The 26,731-nt window shown below is 44.9% G+C and overlaps 2 protein-coding genes across 3 annotated transcripts in view; one reads left to right on the plus strand and one right to left on the minus strand.

Moving 5' to 3' along the window:
* ACSF2 (acyl-CoA synthetase family member 2) overlaps nucleotides 1-8,514 on the minus strand; it is a 52,573-nt gene extending 44,059 nt beyond the window's left edge. Inside the window, exons 1-2 of one of the 2 annotated variants that reach the window (XM_033139225.1) lie at nucleotides 8,320-8,514; nucleotides 696-891 (exon numbers count right to left, since the gene is read on the minus strand). In XM_033139225.1, the coding sequence (XP_032995116.1) occupies nucleotides 696-891; nucleotides 8,320-8,414 (291 nt within the window). In that variant the 5' untranslated portion in view covers nucleotides 8,415-8,514. Of the gene's footprint in view, nucleotides 1-695; nucleotides 892-8,319 lie in introns of those variants that run through there. The other variant, XM_033139227.1, reaches the window with a different exon arrangement.
* Nucleotides 8,515-14,500: 5,986 nt separating this feature from the next.
* Nucleotides 14,501-24,716, plus strand: LRRC59 (leucine rich repeat containing 59). The gene is made up of 8 exons (XM_033139230.1): nucleotides 14,501-14,609; nucleotides 16,636-16,791; nucleotides 17,554-17,613; nucleotides 18,326-18,484; nucleotides 19,109-19,213; nucleotides 20,248-20,320; nucleotides 22,320-22,493; nucleotides 23,734-24,716. The coding sequence occupies exons 2-8, from the start codon at nucleotides 16,687-16,689 to the stop codon at nucleotides 23,976-23,978; spliced, it is 921 nt and encodes a 306-aa protein (XP_032995121.1). The 5' UTR covers nucleotides 14,501-14,609; nucleotides 16,636-16,686; the 3' UTR covers nucleotides 23,979-24,716.
* Nucleotides 24,717-26,731: the final 2,015 nt, after the last annotated feature.

Raw genomic sequence — 26,731 nt, forward strand, 5'->3', positions numbered from 1 at the left:
ACAGCAGAGGCAGCTTCCAGATATGCTAGAGTCTTTAGAAATGCAGCTGTTGGTATTGTAGACAGCTTTTATTCTGACAGGTATTTTTTTATTATTTACAGCTACATGTATTCAGTTTTTTCCTTTTTGGGGAGGAGGGTCAGGAGAACCCCTAAAAAGGGGGAGATTGTTCAGTTGGGCCAACAGAAATGCTTGCACTGACAGGATGATCTCCTTACACTATGTTGAATTATGCCCACAAAGTCATATAAGCTGTTTTTTTGTTAAATCTTTGCATTTTTGAAAGAAGGAGGGGGGGAAATAAGGATAAAATGCTAAAATATGTTACATTTTTTGAAATATAACTTGGAAATGTATGCAATATTGAGCAGTAAATAAGGGTGGGTAGTGAAATATCAAGGCAGTGGGGCCTTTTAAATTTGTATTAAACTTGAATTAATTTGAGGGCAATTTGTTTAAAAAACTGAAAAGCAATAACAATTAATTGGCAAAAAAAATATCTTTCCATTTTGGGTCATCTGGAAGCTACTGCTTCAAACACCTTTTAAAGTATAGGCTATCTTATCAATATGTCTTAGTGCTGATTTTTTTAAGCCACTCTGGAAACCGTTTTTAGCTGAGGAGCAGGGTTAAATGCTTTAAATACATTGTGTGCATCCCTAGATTCAGTAGCAAAGGAATCGTGAGCCACCTACATCTTGTCTGAACTGCGCAAACGTCTTCCGAATCCCTTCTAGAGGGAACACCAAGGCTTCTCGCTCAGGACACCGGTGAGTTGTCTCCTCCAGGCACTGATCCAGAGTTTTCGAAAGAAGTGGAATTTCTGTCACCCCATGGAGATAGCTTTTGCTTGCTATAGGTGTGGCAGGGGGTGCATCGGTTTGTAGAGAGCTGTCAAGAGAACAGATGAGATGCAGAAATTGCAAGGGGCAATGTCGTTCACAGCCGGAAGAAGAAAGTGTTAGGGTGCATGGTCTTCTTTGATATAGCCAAAGGGAGGAAAAAACAAACCATAAGAAATATCATCAACCTATGTGTGCTAATCACAGCACATGGAGAACTTTCAGTGGTGCACAGAAATATTTACTGCTGCAAACTTTATCACGGTTTCACATTGAAAATGTCTGCAGGGGAGAAAAATGTTTTTTGAATGTGGAACTAAAAATTATAACCTAAACCCTACATATATTAAGTGAAGTAGAAACATCGCCACCCCACCCATCTCCCCATCCTGCCCACCCCTCTCCCCCTTTTCTTCCTAATGTCTCAACAAACGAAACTGATGTGTAAAAATGTTACATGGAAAAAATACGAGAGAGACATTGCATATACCTTTGTAAATCAAGAAAACCCTTAATAAAAAATACTTTAAAAAAAATTATAACCTAAAATGGCAGGTGTTCTGGGTTTCTATTCCCTGCTTGGTGTTCCTCAGAACTATTTCCCTGTTCCTTAAGTATAACCAGGGATGGAATAATTTGATTCCTAGTTCAACAGAGAATCCTACTGGCCTTCAGCTGGTAGGTCAGGCAGGACCTCCTACCAGGTCTCAGCCTGATCCAAGATGGGGCGCAGCTGTAGCACTGCCACCTAGGTAAAAAAGAAAGAAAGAAAGAAAGAAATGGGCCCCACATGCATGTTTAAGTTAAAGGTAGATACTAGGTCTGTAAACAGTGGAAACTATTTATGTATCTAGTTTTATGCTCGGGGAGGAGATCTAGCAGCATAGTAGCAGCATAACAGCTGTAAGTATCTCATGCAAGCTCAACCTAGGAGAGGGGGAAAATCACAACACAGAACATTGAAAAGCGTAAGGAAAACACTAGCCATTTCCTCAGTGACCCTACCATAGCCTCAGGGACTGTGCTAGTAACAACACCCACATGCTACCAACACACAGAGGGGCTCACAGAACTCAAAAGCACGTGCTCCTATCCTATAGCTTTGCATCACAATGTAAGAGTACCCCCATTGCTGGTACTGTAGATCTGCAGTTTAGGATTCTGTCCTTAGGCCTTTGGGTTTATTGGGGATTCCTCTACAGAACTGTGGTTTTTAACTGCTACTCCTTTTCTCTGCCAAACGATGCTTTTCTCTGCTGCTCTGTTTATTTTTATACTATATGCATATACTTCTAAATTTTGATGGTTATTAGCCACAGAGATCATCTCAGAAACTCAGGAGAGGTGGTAAATAAATGTTTAAGATGAATGAATGTCTGAATAAATAAATGGCAACTCTTCCCCTTGCCGGTTCAAGTCTACCCGCCTCCAGTGTGAGTTCAGCTTCCTTCTAGCATTGTAATTTGTGTGACAAACCACATTTCACTGCATGAGATGCTGGGTCAGCCATCAACCCTTCCCTTCTCCATATGACTGAAGAGCAGTTTTGAACAAAATAAATAAATGCAAGTAATACATTTGTTCATTTCTATGTTTGACCTTATTTAACTATAGATATAGATGGGTGGGTGGGTGTTAAAAGAGTTAGGAAACACTTCTGGCCATTGAAGGAAGTGTCTTAATGACATCATAGCCATTCACCAATTGGCACATCCAACCATGGGCTTTTTTTCTGAAAACTTGCAGAAAAGTAACTGAAAACCTGGGCGGGAAAAGGTGTGTTCGTTTTGAAAGAGCAGAATGCACATCCAAAATGTCCCACTACTCTAAAAAATGTCATGTCTGTCTTAAATGCAGAAAAGAGGGGAATCATTCCTGTTACAATGGAACTCATTGTGGGGAAAGGTTAGGGCAGTAAAGAAGGGCAAAACCTCATATTCCTAATCTTCCATTTCGTGCAGTTGCACAGGTTATCCACTTTTATTACATTTCAAGCCAAGGCCATAATATTGGTGCTATGGCAGAATGGAGGTGATCAAGAAAAGAGAGGACAAACAGAGAAAGGTATAAACCAGCAGGCAAATGTTCAATAGGATTATCCTTTTTTATTGGGAAATTGCTGGGCAGGTTATGTAAATAGAGCTGGTAAGATTTTGTAGGAAAACAGACCTATAATTTAGGAGTTTTCAGTTCCCAGGAAACACACTGGGAGAAGCTGAAGGTAAGAAGCTGTTTTTTGCTAGTACAATAGCACACCCATCCGCACAAACAAAACCACCAAATTTCGAAGCTACCAACCTCATATCTCACCAGTCACTACATGCCCTCGAAGAGGGGGTAGCTAGCATATGGCCTTCCAAATGCTGTTGAAAGTGCCAGCCTGCCCATGAGGCAGAGTGAGGCAGCCACCTCAGGTGGCAGAAAACTGAGAGGTGGTACCCTCAAGGGCACCCTGCCCACCCTGCTACCCCTTCTGCTAGCTTCTGGCAAGATATCATGAGATGCTGCTGAAATTTCACAAATGTTGCTGGAACCCACCAGGTAAAGGAAGTATTGGCAGTGGGGTGGCACGTTCTCACTTTGCCCCAACCACTATGACCAATGGTCAAGAATGATGGAGTTAGCAGAAGAAGACGCTGCTTTCTACTGAGACAGACAATTGGGTCCATCCAGCTCAATGATGGCAGTAGCTCTCCAGGGTTTCAGGCAGGGAGTCTCTCCCAGCCCCACCTAGAGATGTTGGGGATTGAACCTGGGACCTTCTGCATTCAAAACAGATGAGCTATGGCCCTTCCTGTTGTAGCCTAATGACATCTGGAGGACCAGAGGCTGCCTAGAAATACTGCTGCCTAGAAATATAGTAAATACTGTACTCTAAAATTGGCAAATCAATTCGTCAAACTCCTTGGGGAGGAAAAGCAGGATGTAAAATTAATAAAATTAATAAATAAAAATAGAAAGGACCTACACACACACACACATACACACACACAATTATTGCTCCTTGACTTAAATTAAAGGAACTGATATGTTGCCATTTGCCCAACAGATAAAATGCCACATCCAGCAACATTCCCAGGCTACAAATACCTCTTCCAGCAACGCAACCCACCCCCCAAATAAATATTTCTTTAAAAATTACTGCATAATTTTTACTTCGTATGTTTCATGGGTGTTTGTTGCACCAATCTGAAAGCTGGCCCAGGAACTGACAACTTTAATGAAGGTTTTCCACACTTATCAGCCTATCACCCATTCCCACCACCCTTCTGAGTAATACCCCTCCCCACTCCCCCACTATATTTAAGGATCTGGTGACTTCTGTTTCAGTGTATCTGAAGAAGTGTGCATGCACACGAAAGCTCATACCAGGAATAAACTCAGTTGGTCTCTAAGGTGCTACTAGAAAGAATTTTCGATTTTGTTTTAACTTTAATGAAAGCAGGCCAATTCAATGTCACATGGCTGCCTTCTTTAGGAACAGCTGTTGACTGTTGCAAACCATGACCATCTGCACATACTGGTATATGTAACATTAAGATTAGATTCTTTCAAAGTGAAACTCAGATCTGCAGAAATCCTCCTCCCATCCTCAAGGGAGAAAGTGAGGTAAGTGGGAGGAGCCTGCAAGCCCAACACTTCACTCCCAAAGGCCCGCCACATAGCACTGACCTAGTGCAACACTGCATGCAAATACAGCCTATGAATCTGATCAGGATCTTCTGTGGAAACAAAATTTTCACTTCTGCTATAAGATTAATGTGTGTTTTGACTCAATTGCCCTAGTAGCTTCATTTCTTCCAAGGCCAAAAATCCTGTTCTTGGCCAGGAACTTCCAAGACTCCCAGGTTCTTTTTAAAGCATGAAATTAGCTGTCAGAGATGCAGATGAAAGGGGGATAATTGAACTGTCACTATAAAAAATGTAAGCTGCTTTGCACCCCAGTATGGAGCACCCAAAGCAGTAAACTACTTCTATCAAATAAGGAAAAGAGGCTTTCAGGGGCTCTGCAAAACTCACAGGGTTTGCTGATTCTTTGTGCAAGAGATGCAGCATCTTCTGAAGGCTGGGCACTAAGCAAATATGAGAAGACTGACATTCCCCTTCTTCTGAAGTTTCCATGGAGATTTAAATCCCAAGGAGCAGCTAGTAACTGGCAATGTTTAGACCTGGCACAGTGGCAAAACTCTTACAGTAGGGAAAGTGCAAATAAAGCGGGATTTAGAAGGAGCTGGTGAAAACAGACGAAGAAAGTTGTTCTTCCTGATTATTTGTGTATTTTACATTCTGTTATTCTGAGTTACAACTCCCGATATCCCTGGCCATCAGCCATGCTTTCTGGGAACCTGGAGTCTCCAATATCTAGAGAGCATTACATTGGTTCCCCTGGCCTTTAGGACAAGACAATGTGAAACAGAGCAGGGTTCCTGTCACTTTAACAGTAGGATTAACAAGGAAATTTAAATAGGTAATAAAAGTTGTATTTCAAGGGTTACTAACCCCAAGGATGTGAGTCTGAAACTAAAAGCTACCTAGATCCTACCCAACCAAGCAAGAACTGATGTCTAATATGTATACATCTCAATTTGCAACATGGGGGGCAGGGTAATCAAGATTTGTGGGTAATGATACACTCAGATTTTTGAGTGTATGATTTTATAATTTAACTATGATATTTTATTAGCAAGCCCTTGGAAGCATAATGCTGGGCTGCAGAGTTTGCTAGTTTAGACCCTGTACTTCACATTTGCATTATCAGCTCAGCTCAAAAGCTTGGGAGAACAACAATGCAAATGTCTTTAAAAGGTGTGCTGAATCAGTTACTTTGTAGGTTGACAGTCAGAGATACCCTCTGAGCAGATAAACTTACTAGTAAAGACAGCAGAGTTCACTTTCTAGTGAAACTGCTGACCCCAAAGCACATGTGAGGTATCCTATTCCCCCCCCCCAATACTTCCACAACAGAGACACTCCCTGGGTTTCACTGACAAGGAGGATGAATCCTTCAGTGTTCATACGGGAGTTGTCTCTGGGGTACCTCAGGGCTCTACATTTGAAAACCTCTTGCCACCTATGGGATTTCCCTACCAGGGTTCCCAACTACCACAGTTTGCCTTCCATTTAGGCAAATAAGTGGCTCACTTGGCTTCACTGTCCAGCCCTCTGTATGACAGGAGAATAAGCAAACAGTTTCCTCTTCCACAGGAAAGCTTTGTTCTCTCCTCTTAGTCACACCTCTTAAGGTACTGATACACTGCCAGAGTCAACGAATGTTTAAGCACATTTAACTTTATTAGGTAACTAGAAAACATGGATGTCTCGGGTTATTACTGGTACAAATCTTCTTCTCATGTAATTCAGCCTCGTTATAATATTTCCTGCATCCCTTTAGTAATGGTGATTACCTTTCCTCACATCCTCCAAAGCCTAACCTCTCCTTTTCTCTCTCTAACCCTCCACACCCAACTGCCAACCCCCAACTGCCTTTCAACGGTTGTTCCCCCTCCTTTTTGAATGCCAACTAGCTCCGCCTCCCAGGGAACACCTACCTAACATGGGAGTGATAGGTTAACCCATGATGAACCTGAATCATCAGCAGGCATTATTCCGCCACATTCGTCCCACCCCCAAAGTCATTGCATAGGCATAGTTGTACATTTTAAATCTCTGGCTGCAAAAGCAAGATGTGATGAGAAACTCAGACCTCGTTACAATAAGAAGATGGCAGCTGAGCCCGGGAATACAAGAGTCTCCCATGAAAACTAGCTTTGATGATTGCAAGAAAAGTGGTTCAGGATTTATTTGAGGCATCATTTTTTTAAAAGTAATTAAATCCAGATGAAATCATGGCATTGAAATATAACCCAGGGACATCACAAACATAGCTTGAGTGTTCTAACCATCCTTTATACCAGTTGATCCAAGGTGAGTGTTTCAGCTCTATATTCCAACACCATCCCCATGGAAATCAGATGGGGAAGGAAGAAAATCCACAGTTGTGCAGATGGCCCTCTGGGAACGGAGATGTATTACGCAAGGGTCACATTACTCAAATTCACTCAACTTGTGTTCTCTTTTGTGCACCAGTTGAAATCATGCTGCCCTTTTGTGCTCTGACTGCTCCTTTCCCACCAAGACTATGGTAGTTTGAATCACAAGGCAAAAAGGTGTCCACAGGGATTTTTGTAGAGGGTGGGGAGAGTAAAACACTGAAAGAGGGGGAGCAGGACAGTTCCCCCCTCTCAAACACACACACACACACACACACACACAAGGATGGTACCTAAACAGTTTGCCTTATAACATAGAATCATAAAATTGTGTAGTTGGAAGGGACCCTGAGGGTCATCTAGTCCAACCCCCTGCAATGCAGGAATCTCAACTAAATCATGCATGACAGGTGGCCATCCAACCTCTGCTTTAAAACTTCCAAGTAAGGAGAGTCCACCACCTCCTGTTGGGAGTCTGTTTCATTGTTGAACAGCTATTACTGTCAAAAAGGTCTTCCTGATGTCTAGTCAGAATCTCCTTTCTTGTCACTTGAGGCCACTGGCCTCCAGAGCAGGAGAAATCAAGCTTGCTCCATCTTCCATATGACAGCCCTTTAAGATATTTGAAGATGGCTATCACCTCTCAGTCTCCTCTTTACTAAACGAAACATACCCAACTCCTTCAACTGTTCCTCATAAGGCTTGATTTCCAGACCCTTCATTATCTTGGTCACCCTCCTCTGAAATCCTGTAACTTTTGAAACCACAAATGTTCTGGCTTACTAATTTTATTTTGTCCCCCTTTTGTTGTGCTGTAGTGCATAAGTGCCCTTCTGGACAGTAACTTGGGGAAGCATCCCAGAACAACCATATATATAAAATGTGTGTGTGTGTGTGTCGATGTGGTATAAATCCACTACAAAAGCACTACTATTGCACCAGGGACGTGTTGCATAAGACCACACCAAAAAAATCCCCAAAAGTTTGGACCGGCTGCCCAAAGTATCTTTTTTGAAAATGCGGATTCCGCTGAACTCTTTTCACTTCACCTGCTTTGCTTCCACTCAAGACTCTGCTGCACTAACCTACGCCTGAATCAATGGCCTCTTGGCATAACGCCCCCAAATTTATGTCTACATATCTCGCCACTTCCTCCCCTCCCCGCAGCGCACCACTCCCGCCCACCCCGTGTCCTCAAAATACCTTCATCCCAACTTTTCTCTGGCAAGCGCAAATCGACCCTTCCCTGGCGGACCTGGCAGACCCTTTGCATTCCTGTCACCCTCTTCTCTGCAACTCACGCGGGAGGAGGGAGAGCGCAAGAACTCTAAATATACCACCCCGTTATTTGACCCTTAAAAAGAAAGAAAGTGAAACTCTATCGGCTCCCCGACCTCCACCCCGCGCCGGCCTCCAGCCCCCCCCCCATTTCTTTGGGTGCCCCGTTCACCCCCGAGCATCTGTTCCTTTGCCCCCCCCCCCTGTACCTGACACGATGAATGCCCCGGAGGCCAGTTCGAGCCACCAGCACTGCCCAACCCTCCCTGGCGACTCTCTTCAGCAGGCCGGTGGTAGAAGCCATGGGCCCCCTCTCCCAGCAAAGGCGTCGCCCCCGCCTCAGCCCCGCCGCTTGCAGTTGCCTCTCCCTCGGGCAGGGGAAGAGCCACCGGCCGGCCGGGAGCAGCGAGGAGGAGTGTGGAAGCTGGGGTGGGGGAATGGGAGGCACACGGGGCGGCGCTGCCGGCGCTCAGCCCGCCCGGCTGCTGCACCTCCTGCAGCCTCGTTAGCGGGAAGGAAGTGGAGGCGGGCGAGAAAGAAAGAAAGAAAGGGGTTCCTTCGAAGAAGCCCCTTAGGCGCCACTGAAGAAGAACTCGGTCGCCCAGCGCGGAGGACGGCGAGGCGGCGATGCTGGGAAGGCGAGCGAGCGGTTCTTTCGCCCGCCGCTCTCTCTCTCCGCGCAGCCTTCGCTTGAAAGCAGAAGGAGCCTCTCGCGTTTCGGGAGAGGAGAAAGCTACAATCTGACTGACTCCTCCGCTCCGCCCCCCATATATTATTCAAGTTGGCACTTCTGCCTAGGTTTTTGTGGGGTGGTGTTTTGGACAGGCCGCCATAAGGGTTCAAAAGTACCTAGCATGCCCTATGCTGTAATTTCTATTAATTTTTGAGAAGTCCTATAGTTACCTCAACAAGATGTGGGGCGCTCCTACTCAGGGTTCTAGCAACCATATACTGCATCCCAGAACACCCTATAGGGCTGCATGCCCCCCCCCCCGCCTGTAAAGCGCATTCTTCTTTCCCCTCTGACAACACTCAAGCTGCATTAAGCAGGGTCCACGGACTGTTACAACAACCATGATCTGTTTGTTTTTAATTTGAATCAGAAATTCCATTATTTGATTTCATAGATATGAAGAACAGTTCTATATAGTTTCCATAGTGAAGTGTTAGAAAATGAAACATGCTAAACTTAAAGTGCACCGACCTGATATTTCATGGGAGGGTGGTATACAAATATGTCCATGAATTAATAGCTAAATAATTAAAGCACCTGTCCTTTTTTTCAGCTTAAGAGCTCTTAGAAGAGTGTACAGTATTCCACGTTCAGCAAAAGCACCCTGCACAAACTGAAGCCAAGCAGCTTTTCCAGGGTTGCATGTTGAGCAGGATTGGCCCGCCCAGCTCCGTTCCGCTTAAGATAAAACATGTTTGTTTACGCATTGTGTCTCTGCCTAAAGGTGGAAGCCTTTATTAAAATACTGGAAAGCTCATTATATCATGAGGCACACATGAAAAGAGAAGTTCAAAATAACAAAGGGGAAGAGGCAAGACACAACCTAATAGCTGTATCTCCTGGGACACATTCAGCCTGCAATCTCCATTTTGGGACATAGTCTACAAGCTGACCTCAAGGCTACAACTTCTAGCCTAATTTTTGTACTTATTTATTTTTGTTTTATTAATTTCTCCTCATTTCCCTTCCCTCTTGCTTTGTGTAAAATTGTTACTTTTTTGGGGGGGGGTTAGTCTGCATAAGGCTTTGAGGCCCTTCTACTTCTTGGAGTCCTGAATCCAGCAAGGGTTAAATCTACTCTAGTTAAGCACCATAATCAGCACCCCCCCAAAAAAATGAGCTGGGTTGCAAGGAGGAGCCCAGCTCCTGGCAGGTAGCTGGAAGGAACATAGCCAACAGTGTGAGAGAGTTCAGCTAGAAGCAGGCAGAAGCTAGAGAGACAGAGGGATGATTGGTTTTATGCTGGAATCCAAAGCTGTGACTATAGGATAAGCAAGATATTTTGGGGTGTTAATACTGTGAGTCCTTCCACCTTAAGCTCATGTTGTATATATGTGTAAATAAACCATATATCCTAAAAACACCACAGTCTCTGCTGTCCCTCATACCAAGGAAACCAGACCTTAGGTAAGTGCCTGGAATCTCGCACTGCTCAGAGATTCGGGTGGCATGTAATAATATATTACATGAAGAATTCTGGAGAACCTAAAAGTTTGGCACAATTTTGGGATTAAGACAGCTGACAACTATTGCTTAGTGCTCTAACCTAAAGAGACATAGAAAGCATCAAGCCTTATGGGACAAAGGGTGTGTAGATAAATGTCCAAATTATAAAAGTGATAATTGCCTCAGTATATTGTCACAACAATACAGACCAAAGTACAGAACGCATTAAACTGTGGGTGGGAAGTAAACTTTAGGAACATGGTGTCTTCATGAGTAGCACATGCAACTTTCTTATTAGATGTCTGGATGTGCAATTCATATGATCCTTACCCTCCAATGGCCCTTCAGATGTTGCTAGACTCCAAATCCCATCAGCCCCATTCAGCCTAGCTAATAGTCAAGAATGATGGGAATTGTGGCCCTCCATAACTTGCTGGCAGTGTTAGAAACTAAGATATGAAAGCTAGGAGCTAAATGGCACCATAAACCTAGGTTATGGGTGCAACAACGGAATGGCTAGGCGTGCTTTTTTATAACAAGAATACAAAGCTGAAAATGAATGAACTGCAGCTAAAATGTTATACTGTATGTTCATTTTTCACATGGTCTACTCCTTCCCCTGCCCACCCCCCTAATATTCATAAGAGGGTCTCTTCTCCAGTCTTCAGAGAGTAGCTGGAAATAGGGAGGCAGAAAAAGGTCCTCCTTTCCTTACACTCTGCAGTTTTATTCTGAAATCTTCGGTGCAGTACTGCGCCCAGAGCTCAGAAACTGCTTGCACTAATGAAATTCCCTGTCACAGAATACACCTAGAACAATGGGAGTTTCAAACACTGGCTGAACTACAAGTTCCCTAGTCCTGTTTTATTGAATGGTCACCAGAAGTGCTTTTCTTCTAGAAAAAAGGTGCTGGCATCAACCATCAAGATGTTACAGTAAGTGCCACACTTTTAACCAGTACTTTTCTTTAAAAAAAAAAAAGTGCTGATACTGTGTACCCTTGAGTACCCCCAGAAAAAAAGCACTGGTCACCAACATGAATGAACCTCTCAGCAGATAAACCTTTCGGTACCTGTTCATTTGGCACATGTGCCAGTGCAAAGGTACTGTTAGATGAAGGTGGGAAGGTGATTCTTGCCAATCTTCACTGGAGTCCCCAGCATCACATCCCATGCTGTTAAAGAGGGACTGAACCTCTGAACCAGCTATTCAGAGAACATGAGCAGGTGGGGAAGGGGGAAAAAACCACTTCCCACTTTTTCCTCCAGCAGAGGACCTTGTGGTTCGAGTTCCATCCACAAGTAGCCTGGACTGGAGCCAAACCCGTTTGTATATTTTACAGCTTTCAATGCTCCAACAGCTTAAGTCCAGGGTAGATAATGCAATGTGTTCCAGGTGTTGTGGGAATTCAACTTCCATCAAGCCCCAGCCAGCATGGCCAATAGGCATGGAGTTGTAGTCCAATAATGTCTGGAGGGCATGCCCTTGGCTAGCCATGACTTAAGCTGTCTCAGGCAGTTGAAAGCGGAAATAATAAATACACACTAACCAAATTGTAAACACCATTGCACACAATGGGATTTGCTTCTGCATAAGCATAGGACTGTGCTGTATAATATAATAATTAGTAATAATGGCCACAAAGATCAAGGATCAAATGGCCCATTCACACTCAGAAAGCATTCTATGAGTTACACATTAACAGCCATTCAAAGTAGGGGAATTTCCTGAGTGACTCTCACAAACTGAAGGACAGGCAGCCAAGTGTGTCAAAGGAGCACCAGTAGAATTGACAAAGCGGCATTTTAAATGTTTGCATGGATTCATAAAACATAAGGGCCATGCTGGGTGAGGCCAAGAGGTGACTGGGGTAGTGTGGCATGTGATCATGCCTCTAGCCTAGGACCTCTGCCATACACACTGCCCAGGTTTGCACACCAGAGAGGTCACTTTGGCGCTGCTAATGCAGCAAAAATGACGCGGGTGGCGCTGTGGTCTAAAAACCACTGAGCCTAGGGCTTGCTGATCAGAAGGTTGGAGGTTCGAATCCCCACGACGGGGTGAGTTCCCGTTGTTCGGTCCCAGCTCCTGCCCACCTAGCAGTTTGAAAGCACGTCAAAATGCAAGTAGATAAATAGGTACTGCTCTGGCAGGAAGGTAAATGGCATTTCTGTGCGCTGCTCTGGTTCGCCAGAAGAGGCTTAGTCATGTTGGCCACATGTGTGTTCTGCATCTCTAAAGCCCTTGATTTTTTAAAAATGCCAGCTATTCTGAACATCTATGACTTAGTGCATGAAGAATTTTGTGTCCTCTATTAGCCATTCCTGCAGAAAGAATCCGGCTGTTCAGTGAAACTTCTCATGAACTGTGAAATACAGTGGACATATTAAAGGGCTTGGTGGTGCTGCCATGCTCAGGGTCTGGCAAATTACAGCTGTCTGTGAAAGTACTGGGCCCCAGAGCAGATTGGTATGGCTGTCCATGACTGGCTTCTGAATCAATTGTGTTATTATTTTTCTAGTACTTGTATCCCCTCCTGATTTCTTCTGGCTGGTATGCTAATTCAGAGGATATGTCAAGTTTGGATAGTGAAAGCCCTTCAGTGAAAAGGGGACAAATTAGGTGATCTCTAGCCTTACAAATCCCTTATTCTTACCTAAACCAATTTACAGTGATCTCACAGCCTTTGCTTTGTACACAGCAAGGAGCTTAACACTTCTGTCTCAATAAGCATCCTCATGTTTTAGGTAGTATTACATAACTCAGAAAGGTCTGGAAGCAGATTTTTCATGGTAGGGAATGAGCCACACGATGAACCAGAAAAGCCACCCAAAGCCACATAAAAACTGGAAACTACTGTGTAGACTGCTTTGTGTCATCAATGAAAAGGAATTCACCATGAACGCAGTAGGCTCCTCTTTCTTTCAACTCTCCCTTGTGCGAATCCATATTACAAGTTAGAGATTTGTGAGAGGAAGAGTGATTGGTGAATAAGCAGCCTGATCTTGGGTTTGCTTGCCAGTAGCGACCCATTCTGTTTTGCCACCTGATGTGAAACAGGAAGGTGTCGCCCCAAAAGCCACACTTATTGGGGTTACACGGCGGCAGTGGCTTCCGGTGAGATCTCGCCAGAAGCTACAGCTGTGCAACCCCAGTGGCAGCAGGAGCAGGTGGGGCACCTAAGGGAGCACTGCCCCATGGGATTCCGCCACTTTAGGCAGCTGCTTCATCCCACCCCACGGGCAGGCCAGCCCTGATGCTTGCTGGGAATAAGTCCCACTGAATTCCATGGGGCTGATTCTGAACAAAGCATGCACCCTTTCAAAGAGATGTGTTTTGCTCCCTGTCCCACCCACTTGGTGCCAATGGTTTGCCTGGTGCCTTCATTATACACCTTTAGGTGCCAGGCAAAAACGTTGCCCTTTAACCAGGCTTTTGGCTGATTGACATCCAATGTCCTATTACAAAATGTGTTGGGGAGGAGGACATTTATTGGGTCGATTTTGTGTTTTTTATAATGTGATTTTATGTTGTAAACACCCCGAGACCTGCAGGTATAAGGGCGGTATACAAATTTAATAAATAATAATAATAATAATCAGTTCTTTCCCCAAGGGGTACTCAATGGTATGCAGTACCGGTACCTCTTTTGTGGTTAAAAAGTGTGGCACTTACTGTAACAACTTCATGGTGAGTAAAGGCACCTCTTCTTTTTCTTTCTCTTGGCTAAAAAGTTTGACATTCACTGTAACATCTTCCTGGTGAGTAACGGCACCTATTTTTCTAGGGGGGAAAGCACTAATAATAATAATAATAATAATAATAGACGAAAAGACAGAAGACTGTGGTAAATGACAAGTTTCTGCCTTTCTTTCAATACAGCAGTTGGCTTTGCATCCTGCACAACATATCTGGGCCAGCGTACTGTATTTGCTCTTAAGTTGAAAAGGGGCACTCAAGTAGCCAAAGAAGGTGCTTCTGGTTTTTCTTTTTTATTTAATTAAGCTGTGGTGGCAAAGGCGTGTACGGGTGGGTGTGCAAGTATCACAATTAGGCAACAACCTACCACAACTCTTCCCCTCACCCCGACAACTCCCATCCTTACCTTTTTTTGCCTGTCTAGCGAGACCTCCTAAGCTGTGACCTCTGTCAGCCTCCAGAGGCCGCTATCGCGCCTTAAACCCACCCGACTTCCGCGAGGCGCTCTTGCCGGCTTCTCTCGCTGGTTCCCGGGGAAAGCGCTCCGAGAGGAGGCGGTTGCGGAAGTGGCTGGCACGGGCAGGAGAGCGTCAGCAGTTCCGCTGGAGGGGCGGGGGCGAGGTGAGTGAGATGAAGGGATAGCGGGAGGGAGGGGGGATTCCTAGACGGGACACCCCCCCGGCCGCCCGCTGCGTTTTGGGGACTGTTCCCTTCGCTCCCTTTTATTTTTATTTTTGCTGTTTTCAGTGCAGCAGCCACGTAATGCTGCGCGTTTGAGCCCCACGCCCACCAACATTGCTTGCTTGCCGTCCTGGACGGCATAGAGGGAGGCGGAGGCAGAGCGAGGCGAGGTTGCCGACTGTGGGAGCCACGCGGGCGTATCCCGCCCCGGCGCCGGAGTTGGCGGGGAGGGAAACGTGGCTGCCGCGTGTGCAGGGGGAGCCTCTTGCGAGAGGTCCAAAGGGCAAACATGGTGGGGTGCGGGGGGTGGGGGAATAGGATTGCCACCTGTCCTGTTATAATACAGGATTGTCCCGTATTTAAATGTAAAAATGCTGTGTCCTGTATTGATAAAGAGTTTTGTCCAGTATATCAGGTCTTCTCTCCAAATGCACGTGTTTGAAAGGGTGTGTGAAAGGTCTAGGGGGAGCCAAGCACAGATTCGTGTGTACGTGTGTGTGCACGTGTGACAGATTCCAGAGGGGCCGTCCTGTTAGGCTGCAACAGATTGTAATGGATTGCTTTGAAGTCACTTCAGCACCAGATTAAAAAAAAAAAAAAAGTTGCCCTGTCCTGTCCTGTATTTTGCCAGAACGAAGGTGGCAACCCTAGGTGGGGAGATTGGAGATGTGACTTCTTTGCCCCAGTTTTGCCCCTGGTGCATTGAGTTGGTGCAGGAGGAGTTGTTAGCCTAGGCATGGGGCCCCTGCCCCACTGCTTTTTATTTCTTGCTGACATTGGCTCTCTGCATTTAAACATTTCGTTGTCTGGTAGAGATGGAAACAGGTGTGATTTTCCCCACTGTGGAGATGCAGATGTGTGTGTGGGGGGGGAGCCACCTGCCAGATTTGAGTACATGTCAATGATATTAGGAAAGGCACAGAGAGCCTCTTATCAGGGAGGTCAGAGAAAAGGTGCTGATGCTGCATCTCTATAAAGGGATTATAAATTGATCTTTCTGTGAGCACCGCATCCTAATATTTTGCTGTGCCCTCCCAAAAAAGGAAACCTCAGGCAGGGCTTGGGAGCTGGCGGGGTTGATTCTGTGTGGCTGCGGAGTTAACAGTGCCTCCATTTTCAGTGATGTTCCCAAGTGCACCCATTTGTACTTCACCATCCAAGTGAAGTACAAATTCATTCATAATGCATAGCTGTCAACTTTTCCCCTTTTTTAAGGGAAATTCCCTTATTCCGAATAGGATTCCTCACAAGAAAAGGGAAAAGTTGACAGCTATGCATAATGGGAAAATGTGGTGGGGGAGAAAACTGCCCACTGGTTTGACATTGGGTGCTGTGGCCCTCACTAAAGGGTCCGCCCCCCCCCCCCAAGTGTGGTATAATGATGCATGATACACAACTATGAGGGAATCTTGCAGTATGTGTATATAATTTATGCAGTGGTCAGGGTTCACCTTCCACATGTTGGTTGGTGTCTGTTGCGGTTACGGTAATGATAAGGAGGTCCTTGATCCCGCACAAGTTTTCTTCTACTATGGTCAAGCGGATCTCTTTACAGTCTCCAACATCAAGTGCAAGGTCTCCAAACTGTGCACCACAGACTACAGTATGCTGCAAATCCTTCCTCTGCTGCTAAGTGTAGATTTCAGCAGTCTTGGCAATGGTCCAAAGGCAACTGAGCGCCATTGTGACCTCTCTCCTTTTGACCTGTCCTTCCAGTATGGAGCTGAGCAGGAATGAATAGTCCAAAGATAGCCACGCCACCTCAACCACTTCCCACTGGGAATTAAAATAGTAGTAGTAGTAGTAATAATAATAATAATAATTCTGACCTGTTTCTTTATTATTGAGAATTGTGTGCACTGCTTCAGACTGTCCCAATCTTCATATAGTGTGAAGCTAACCATTGTAAGTACTGCGGGGCTTGCTTACCAGTGAGTATGTAGCCTTAACCTTTTTATCTCTCTAGGAACACAAGGGTATTCACCGGGCTTGTTGGGAGACTGCTCTATTGAAGATTATGGCAAAATCTGGAGGAAAAGGAGTGAATCTAAAAGACAAACTGGAGGGCAATGAGTTGGACTTGAGCTTGTGTGACCTGAATGAGGTGCCAGTGAAAGAACTGGTTGGTATCTCTGTAGAATAAGCCAAATAATTCTGTAATACTTTGTAGCCTGCATAAACGTACAGGTTCTTGTAAAATGGTAAACTGGTTAGTCTGTTGCTCCGCCAGAATTTTAATATGTACTTTTAAAATTTGCTTTCAACTAGTAGGGTCTCTGTGACCAACCAAAAATGGGTGGTCATTGGGATCGATCATACTGATTCGCCAAAGTGCAGCTAGTTTCGGTCCTCACCAGAAATAAAGGGATGTTTGCCATGGTGAGTGGATTGTAAGAAGATAGCAATTTTTGATTCCGCCCTGCCCCGCTCAGAAAATAGGAAACAAATTGATAATGACCATGTAAGCAGAAAGCTTTACCTAGCAGGACAGCCAGTCTACTTAAAAGACAAAAATAATTTGTTCATAATTCATTTGACAAATCTTGCAATGAAATATATAAATCAGTGTCAACATCGAAGTGTATGTATGATAAAGAAGCATTTAGGAAACATAGCTAGTTTAGTTGATTGAAGTTGTGGGAGTTTGATCCATATTGTGGCAGCTGTAGAATTCTGAAAACTCCCATTTCTAGAATAAAGGTCCATGATGCAATACTAATATTTCATATGCCAATAGTCACTGTTAAAATGTGCATTGTAGACAAATGATAGATCTATGCTACAATCCAAACTACACATGCTAGGAAGTTAAGCATGCTAGGTCCTTCTGAGGAAACAAGTCTAGGATTGCACTGCTAATTTGGTTCTTTGGTTCTTTTTTCAGGCAGGGCTTTCAAAGGCTACCATTTTAGATTTGTCCTGCAACAACCTTACTACTTTGCCAGTAAGTTTCAACTGTGTCCCATCTACAAACTTTTTATATAGAAGCATATATAATAATGCAATCTAATCCTACTCTTGAATGCAGAAGGTGGACTGTACTTAAGTGTAGGATGAGGTTGCATTATTATTTATTAACGTTTGTACTACTTAGAGGGTGAGACTGTATACATTTTTAATATATACCACGGGATGTAGTAATAGCTGCAGTTCTCATATCCCCTGGTAAGAGTGAATGTTGATGCCACAGTCACTAGAAGGGCAATTTCGACCAATGACTTATTGTAAAAGATAGATGCAAGGACAGCTACTTACTTTCCGAGAGCACAGATACAAGTTTTGATGGCAGATACTTTCCTCTCAGAGTGGATAAATAGCAAGAGTAATGATGCATATCTTTGAGTTACACGTCTCTCTGCCAGGGTGTTGGGGAGAGATTGATACTAAGGGGCTTTGCGGTTAAAGGGTAGAACTGAAGGATCAATGGTTTGTTGTCTCTTTTCCTTTAGAAGATGCTTTGTGTGTATCTTCCTCCACTTGCAGGCCTAGCATTAGAGAGAATGGCTCCTTCACGTGAATAGCTTGGGTGAGAGATTGGGCTGCCGTAGGTCTTTGGAAATCCTTAACCGTATCTGTAACTGCTCAGCTTGCTAAATGCCTCAGCTTTGGGTTAAGAAGGTGGTTGGACTCTATTTCACTTGTGTTTTTGGTTGCAGTCAGAATTCTGCAGCTTGACCCACCTGGTGAAATTGGACCTTAGTAAAAACCAGCTTCAGCAACTGCCTTCGGACTTTGGTCGCTTGGTCAACTTGCAACACCTGGACCTCCTGAACAATCGATTAGTTACCTTGCCAGTCAGTTTTGCACAACTCAAGGTAATGTTTTCACTCTCCAACTCGTGCATTAAGAAAGACATTGAGCTTCAGCTCAGAACATTTTTGAGATTTATCTGAGGCTTACTTCCCTGGTGGAAATCAAATGTTCCTGGTGGCAGAGAGGTGAAAGTTCAGATCTTTATTGCCATTAATCTGAGGCTCTGGAGAAACCTTGGTAGTTTGAGCAAGCTCTTGGCAAAAATTATCTACCTCTCCATGCGTGATAGTATTGGGTGGCTGTCTACTTATGGTTTGACCTGTTAGAACAGCATTTCTCAAGCTGTGTTCCATGGTGTTCCCCATGAATGAAAAAAATAATGTACAATAATGGCAAACGAGCATGCACTGTGTATTTCACTCAATGAATCGTCCTGGGAATCCTTATCCCTTCTTTCATTTTCTTGCCATGCTTTCCAGGGGTTAAACCAATAGTAGTTGGTGGGGTTGCCTACCTGGCTTCCCAATATACCTGGACATAATTTTCCATTCCGTCTTTTTGTTTTGCTGGTTTTTGTTAAACTTGGGGGGGGGGAGTTAATAAATAAACTTGGTTCCCCCCCCCAAAAAAAGAGAAAATCATAACAAATGATTTGCTCTCCTTTTCTCTGCGTTTCCCTTTTTCAGAACCTGAAGTGGCTGGATCTGAAGGACAACCCTCTGGAGGCTGCCCTGGCGAAGGTAGCTGGAGATTGCTTGGATGAAAAGCAATGTAAACAGGCTGCCACCCGGGTAAAGCAATTTATTCTCAGTTACTTTCCTTCTCTAGTCGGCTGACTGCTTGTATTTATCCTCTCATGAATTTTTATGCATCCCAGTCCTAGGCTCAGTTTGTGTCATAAACCAAAGATTAAAACTAAACCTAAAAAGAAATGCACAAATGCTTTACTGTTATGGATGTTAACCTTACCATACTGCTACCGGTATATACATTTGGACTAGAAATACAAAATTGGCTCAGAGCTTGTAGTGGGCAACATGGGAGGAATTTGGAACACATATTTTTACATGCAAGCATTAGGGTAATCAGAGTAGTACACTGTTGCACTGGTATTTTGGATATGGGAAGAGATGTACGTATGTGTTAGATTGCTAATCTGACTGCCAAATCTGCCTTTTTTACTCAATGGTATTCAAGAGCAAACAGGGAGGAAACTTCCTTTTTTTTTGAAAGGCCATGTATTAGCAATTAACTTGTTGCTAATTTCTAGGGGTTGGTGGGTCTACACCCCTCCCCCCATGCCATGTGTGACCATGCTTGCTTGCTTCATTCTTCTGGAATTAGCTCTGCAGGCATCTCTTGTTTTTGATAGGGTTGGTCCTGTCTTCGGGGAATGAGGGCGCTGAACCACACAGCACTTGAATTTTCTAATTCTATATAAGTGGTCAGAAAGACAGCTCTCCTCAAAGGCAGGTTGGCCAAATCAACTGAACTTTCATAAACTGTCTTTCCTTAGTTTGCCTTGGTTGCATATTAAACGAGATGCTGTTACAGTGGTACCTTGGTTCTTGAACGGCTTAGCTGCTGAACAAATCAGCTCCCGAATGTTTTTTGGAAGCCGAACGTCCGACGCGGCTTCCGCTTGAGTGCAGGAAGCTCCTGCAGCCAATCGGAAGCCATGCCTTGGTTTTCGAATAGTTTTGGGAGCTGAGATTAAGTTCGAGAACCAAGGTACCACTGTACATCCCTTATGCTGGTTGTGGCAATACATTCTCTCTGCTTCTTGTAATTGTGAAAGCTAATCGCACTTCTTGAATCTCAAAAGGTACTCCAGCATATGAGTGCCATACAATCTGAGCTGGATCGTGAGAAGCAACGAAAACTACAGGCAGAGCGAGGTAGGCTTAGTAACCCTAGTTCTTTCCATGCCCCCTAAATCTGCTCTGGGGGAACCCCCAGAACACGTTTGGGTGGCATGCATGGGGAGGAGGGGGAAGTCTCGTTGCAATGAGTGGACCACATTCCCTACAGCAGAGGTCGGCAACCTGCGGCCCACAAAGACTGTTTTACCGGCCCACAAGCCACCCGCATGGCACGGAGACTAGCCAAGTGGTGCCGGAAATGGCATCTGCACATATACCAGAAACCGCGTCTGCGCATGTCTAGATGCCGGAAATTGCTTCTGCACAGGCGCGGGGACTCGCCGAGTGGTGTCAGAAATGGCACCTGCGCATATACCAGAAACCGCGTCTGCGCATGTCCAGATGCCGAAAATCGCTTCTGCGCAGGTGCGTTTTTCAGCATCTGGGCATGCGCAGAAGCGATTTCGAGAATCACGCTGCACCAGTCCAGCCCACAGACGATCTCCATGGGATTGATCTGACCCATGGCCAGTAAACCTTGCTGACCCCTGCCCTACACACAAGCCTCACTTAGTGCTACACTGAATTCCACCCTCAGTCTCTCCCCTCACCCAACTGCCGGGAGCCCATTTCACAACTCTTATCATGTGACCGTTGGGGAGGGGAAATGATTAACCTGTGATGACCCTTCACCTTAGAAATGATCACATGAATCAGTTCTCTGCCACTAAGTTTATACTTAGTCTTGCATTAAAAAAATTAATGTAACTGAAATGGAGACTTGTACATATTACGAGCATTATCCTGGAATCATTTCTACTTTTATGAGTTGTGGTTCTTCCAGCTTTCCATTTGCTGTACTTTTGTAGGCATGTTATTATCCAATCTATTTGAAGCCATGGCGCCATTGCCCAGAAATTGGATTAGATTATCTTCAAGGTCATTCTATCTCTCTACGCCTAGCCTATCCCTTTTAAGCAGAATAAACAGTTACAGAGGCAGATGTTGGTTTAAACCCAGGTCAGACCCAGTCGTATGCAAAGTGGATGGTGGCAGGGAGAGGTCTGAGCTTTGGAGCAAAAGGGTGTCTGGATTTAGGGGAGGTGAACTCCTGTCCTTGCTCACTGCCTGCCACCCAGCAGCTTCTTCATAGCCAAACTCCGATACCGCAAGAGAAAAGAATGGAAAATGGAGGGGGAGTTTGGCACTCCTTGGCCACGGGTCACATGATCTTGTGATTAGGACCCCCTTTTCACATGTGATTGGGGAGAACTATGCATTTCATCCCCCTTGCTTGTCCCGCATTTTGGGTGTAACCCTCCACAACACTAATGAACTCAACCAACATTTCCCAGGCGCCACTTCCGTCATTCAGGTGGAAGATGGTTCATAATCCCAATCAGTAATCTGATGTTAAATAACCTTTTAACACGTTTTAAACAATGTGCAGTACCTTTGGTCACAGTCCCTAAAGGATTCTTTGGTATTACTTCTTATCACACTGAACCGGGTGATGCATTTAATATTTTCCTGTTGTGATCCGTGAAGAGAAACTACTGCCTGTACTGGATGCACTTATTCCCTATACAGTTGTATCTTGGGAGCTGAACGGAATCCGTTCCAGAAGTCCATTTGACTTCCAAGGTGCGGCTTCCGATTGGCTGCAGGAGCTTCCTGCAGCCAATCGGAACCCCCGCCGGACATTCGGCTTCCAAAAGAATGTTCGCAAACCAGAACACTCACTTCCGGGTTTGCGGCATTTGGGAGTCAAAATGTTTGACTGCTAAGGCGTTCGTCAACCAAGGTACGACTGTATTACGATACAGTATTAAGTTCACCCGTTCAGCATGACAGTAGGGCTTACAGGGTGCAAAACACAGGAGATTCTTAAAGCACCTTGCAGCTGCATCTCTCCTCCTTTGGGGGGGGGGTCAGGGTAGCAACCACTGCCACATTATTGTACCAGATGCAGAAGTAAACGATGGAAGTGTTTTCTGGAGCATATGGACATTTTCTGTTTGTACGGTATACTCAGAGCTGGAGAAGAAGCGTGAAGCGCAGCAGCGAGTGAGGGAAGCCCAAGAGAGGGAACTCCGGAAGCGGGAAAAGGCTGAAGAGAAAGAACGGCGAAGGCGGGAGTATGATGCTATGAGAGCGGTAAAGCAGGAAATGGCAACACAATCAAGGAAAGAAAAAGACGAGAATCCAAGTAAGTTTTTATTATTATATTAAAATGTATGTGTGAGAGGGAGAAATAATGGAAACCAAGAGTAGATAGGTTTGTTTAAAAAAAAAATGAAAACCTTACAAAACTTACCTTAAGTACACTTCATAAATTGGCAAAGGAGCAGGTCTGTAGCTTGGGGGTACTCCTGGATCCAACTTTGCTACCGGAGGCTAGTTTTGAGCCCAGGCTAGTTTGCCAGCTAGGGTCCCTTTTGGACAGACATGGTTTGCCCACCACACCCCATGCTCTGTTAACTTCCAGATTGGATTATTGCAATGCCCTTTACATGGGGCTGCTCTTGAAGATGACTCACAAGCTTCAAACGGTTCCAAATGCAGCCGCTAGAGTTCCTTTTAGAGTTGACATGATATCCTCTGTTCTGAAAGCATTGCTTTGGCTGCTTGTTCATTTTGGGGCCCAATTCAAAGTGCTTGCATTGGTGTTTAAAGCCCTAAATGACCCAGGTTCCAATATCTGAAAGGACGCCTCCTTCCTTACAGAACTCCCGCTGGGTGTTAAAATAAACAGAAGGGGTTCTCTTGGTCATTCTGACACGCTCAGTTGGTTTTTGTGGGGCAGGGTGGCTGCCTAGGAGAGGGCATTCTCTACGGCAGCCCTTATGCTTTAGAACTCCCTTCCCGCAGAGGTGTGCCTGGCACCTTCATTGTATAGCTTTTGTCGTACGTCGAAGCCACACCTCTGTACCTTGGCGGCCTTTGACACCTGGGATTTATTTTTAGGATGCAACCCCCCCCCATTCTTCCGATTGTAAATTGTTTAACTGATTTTAAAGTGTTTTTATATTGTTGTAAACCTGCCCTGGGACCTTATGGGGAAGAGTGGGTAAGAAATAGAATTATTGTTGTTGTTGTTAGATCTTACAAACTTTGCGTTGTCACCTGGTTAATAGTTAGGGCAAACCCAAACCATGTTTGGGCATCATTTAGATCAGTGTTTCCCAACCTTGGGCCTCCAGCTGTTTTTGGACTACAACTCCCATCATCACTAGTTAGTAAGACCAGTGGTCAGGGATGATGGGAATTGTAGTCTGAAAACAGCTGGAGGCCCAAGGTTGGGAAACACTGATTTAGATGCCAATAGTAGCCTCTGCTACTATTAAGAATGTTGCCTGCATTTACAGAGCTTGTGGAGTTGGGGTTAGTCAGCCTGTTAAAGCGTAATAAATAAATTATCATTCTTTGCCCGTTCTTTGTTCCTGCAGAGGCCTCGCTTTCCTATCCATCCCACCCACCCCAACACAAACGTTCCTGGTCCAGAGTTCTATTGAAGATGCTGCTGTTCCTGCTGCTTGGTGCCCTCAGTACTCTGGCTGTCTGTAAGGTTACAGAGCTGCAGCACCAGCCCATATGCGTCCGTGTGAACATGCTCTATGAGGAGGCACTGTCCCTTTTGCAAAGCCGTGAAATCCTTCGGAACGTACTGCAGCCGAACACGCAGCAGTCCTGAAGGACTCTTTCCCCTTGCCCGTACCACCACCTGCTTTTTTTTTTTGGTTTTGTTTTGTTTTTGCATCAGCGCAGCCAGAATTCCTATGGAATTAAGCTCTGGTGGAAATTGCCTTCAGCCATTCAACGCTGGGTTTAGGTGGCCAAAGTTCAAACAGCGCCAAACCACTTGCCCGGGTCGCTTCGCTTCGACTGCAGTTCCTGCGGTAAATCAGAATTTATTGCCATTCCCTTCCTCCCTAGTGGATCCTTTCCTGGGCTGCAAAATACAGACTTGCTGGTCTGTATGCAAGCAAGGAGAGACAGTACCCTTAGTAGCAGCCTTGCTATGAGAAGTGATACCTATTTTTGTCATCTTAAGAAGTTTTTGTATATGTTGTCTCTTGAGTGTTACTGCTATAGCAAATACATGCTCACTTTGGAAACAACTACTGTACCCAGGAGGACTGAATGTATTCATCCACGGGAGAGTGGAGTCATGGTTAAGGTTAGCTTTCGTATATGCATATGTAATTTTTCTAAGCAGCTTGATGTTGGATTTGTAGGTGGAAACTGGTGGTTGTGGAATGTAAAGACAACCTACCTAAGGGGTGCTGTTTTTCGAAAACGCCTATCTACATCCACATCTGCCAATACCTAATTCTTTTCTTCCCAGATATTTCTATACCAACCAATGGAAGTATTATCAAAGTATTGTGAAATCTGCACCCAAAGTTTAGCAAGTAACACGTCATTTCATTATACAGCGGTACCTCGGGTTAAGTACTTAATTCGTTCCGGAGGTCCGTTCTTAGCCTGAAACTGTTCTTAACCCGAAGCACTACTTTAGCTAATGGGACCTGCCGCTGCCGTTGCGCCGCCAGAGCACCATTTCTGGTCTTAAGCGGAGTTCTTAACCTGAAGCGTACTTAACCCGAGGTACCGCTGTATATATTTTTTGCTTTTTACATTTTTGAATTGGTTAAAAAAACCAAACCAGGTGCAGTTTCTGTGCCCTTGTGCCTAAGTGCTTTTTCCTGTTGTATCTTAGCTTGACGGTCTGTACTCCTGAACATACGACGTTATTCCTTAGTGCGAGTTATCTGAGAAAGTTATCTACTCAACTGTACATTCCCCGTTTGCTTGTTTGAGCAGGTAGCGAATAAGCAACACATTTGCCTTCTCCTCTGCCGTTGTGCAAAGGATCTAGTGTGGCGCACAGATCCTGCCTGATACCTTTCAGTGTCCTGGTGGGTCAGCTTAGAGCATGAGTACCTCTCTTGCTCAGGCTGCTTCCACTACTGTAACTAACAGCTTTACCAGCTGTTGAAATGACTTCCTAGATTATATCTGGCAAACCCAGCAGCCTCCCTAGGGTAAAACCCCACCGAATCCAGTGAAACCTCCCGAGTAAACACACATAAGATCAGAATGGAAGCAATTTGTGTAGAGTCTAAAAAAAACCAAAACGAGAAGCAGAGCTCTGGCATGTGCTAGTTGTGTCACTAGCACATATCAATGGCACTATAGCACTATCATATAGCACTATCAATGGGCATGTGCTTTACAGAGCGCAAGTCCCTCCTGGGCCGAGAGCTTGCAAGTTAAAATTAGTCACAGGAGAAACAGCAGATGAAAGTGGAGGTGGGGTAAGCAGAGAGGAAGAAGGGTGAGATTCTGCTACTTAAAATGAGAGACTTGGTTCAGGTGGGGCATATGGACAAGAGGATTGTGCAAAAAAGGCTTCATGGAAAAAGTGGGCCTTGAAGCAGGATTTGAAGTCACTGACGTCAACCCAGGGCAGCAAGGACAGATGCTTTAGAGGGATTAGAAGACTTTTAGGTAGCTGAGAGTGGTGGAGATGCAACTTGAGATTCCTTTCCTGTAGCAAACGCCCCTAAAGTATTTAATATGTAAAGTTGCATAACCCACGTGCGCAGCTCTAGTCAAATAGACATCCGTTACATAGTTTGTGCTTTGAAGGAGATTTAGGTTCTTACCAAGGGACGCGGGTGGCGCTGTGGGTTAAACCACAGAGCCTAGGGCTTGCCAATCAGAAGGTCGGTGGTTCGAATCCCCGCAACGGGGTGAGCTCCCGTTGCTCAGTCCCTGCTCCTGCCAACCTAGCAGTTCGAAAGCACGTCAAAGTGCAAGTAGATAAATAGGTACCGCTCCGGCGGGAAGGTAAACGGTGTTTCCGTGTGCTGCTCTGGTTCACCAGAAGCGGCTTAGTCATGCTGGCCACATGACCCGGAAGCTGTACGCCGGCTCCCTCGGCCAATAAACCGAGATGAACGCTGCAACCCCAGAGTCATCCGTGACTGGACCTAATGGTCAGGGGTCCCTTTACCTTTAGGTTCTTACCCCCCCCCCCAAAAAAAAGAACACTGAACGAATAGGACTTAGGAGCTATAAATAAATAAATATTCTGTTTCTATTTTGGCACATGGGCACCTCTTATGTTCAAGAGTTGTTGAAGCCCAGCCTCTTATAGCAACGTTTAAAATTAATTGGACAAATTTCTGAATAACATTGGTGTAGAACAAGCACTGCACATCTTTTCTTTAGCATCCTTGTCTATCCTGAGTAGTAAGGGGGTAGATGTAGAGTGGCAGGGGTTGTGCCTGGGTTTTCTTTCCAAGATTGATAAAAGAATTACAACTCAATCAGTCCTGGTTAGCCAAGAAATACTTGATTGCGTAATAAGGAGTGTTGCAGGAATAAAGGGGGGGGAAGCAGGAGTCCTTTCTGGGTGCCAAGCAGCGACACATTTGA

Source organism: Lacerta agilis, chromosome 2, assembly GCF_009819535.1.
Source record: "Lacerta agilis isolate rLacAgi1 chromosome 2, rLacAgi1.pri, whole genome shotgun sequence".
Classification (NCBI taxonomy): Eukaryota; Metazoa; Chordata; class Lepidosauria; order Squamata; family Lacertidae; genus Lacerta; species Lacerta agilis.

Excerpts from the sequence above, each read along its gene's own strand:
- LRRC59 (XM_033139230.1), top strand. The coding sequence starts at position 16,687 with ATGGCAAAATCTGGAGGAAAAGGAGTGAATCTAAAAGACAAACTGGAG. Across the intron at positions 17,614-18,325 it reads ACAACCTTACTACTTTGCCA|TCAGAATTCTGCAGCTTGAC; the intron begins GTAAGTTTCAAC and ends TTTTGGTTGCAG. Across the intron at positions 20,321-22,319 it reads AAAACTACAGGCAGAGCGAG|AGCTGGAGAAGAAGCGTGAA; the intron begins GTAGGCTTAGTA and ends CGGTATACTCAG.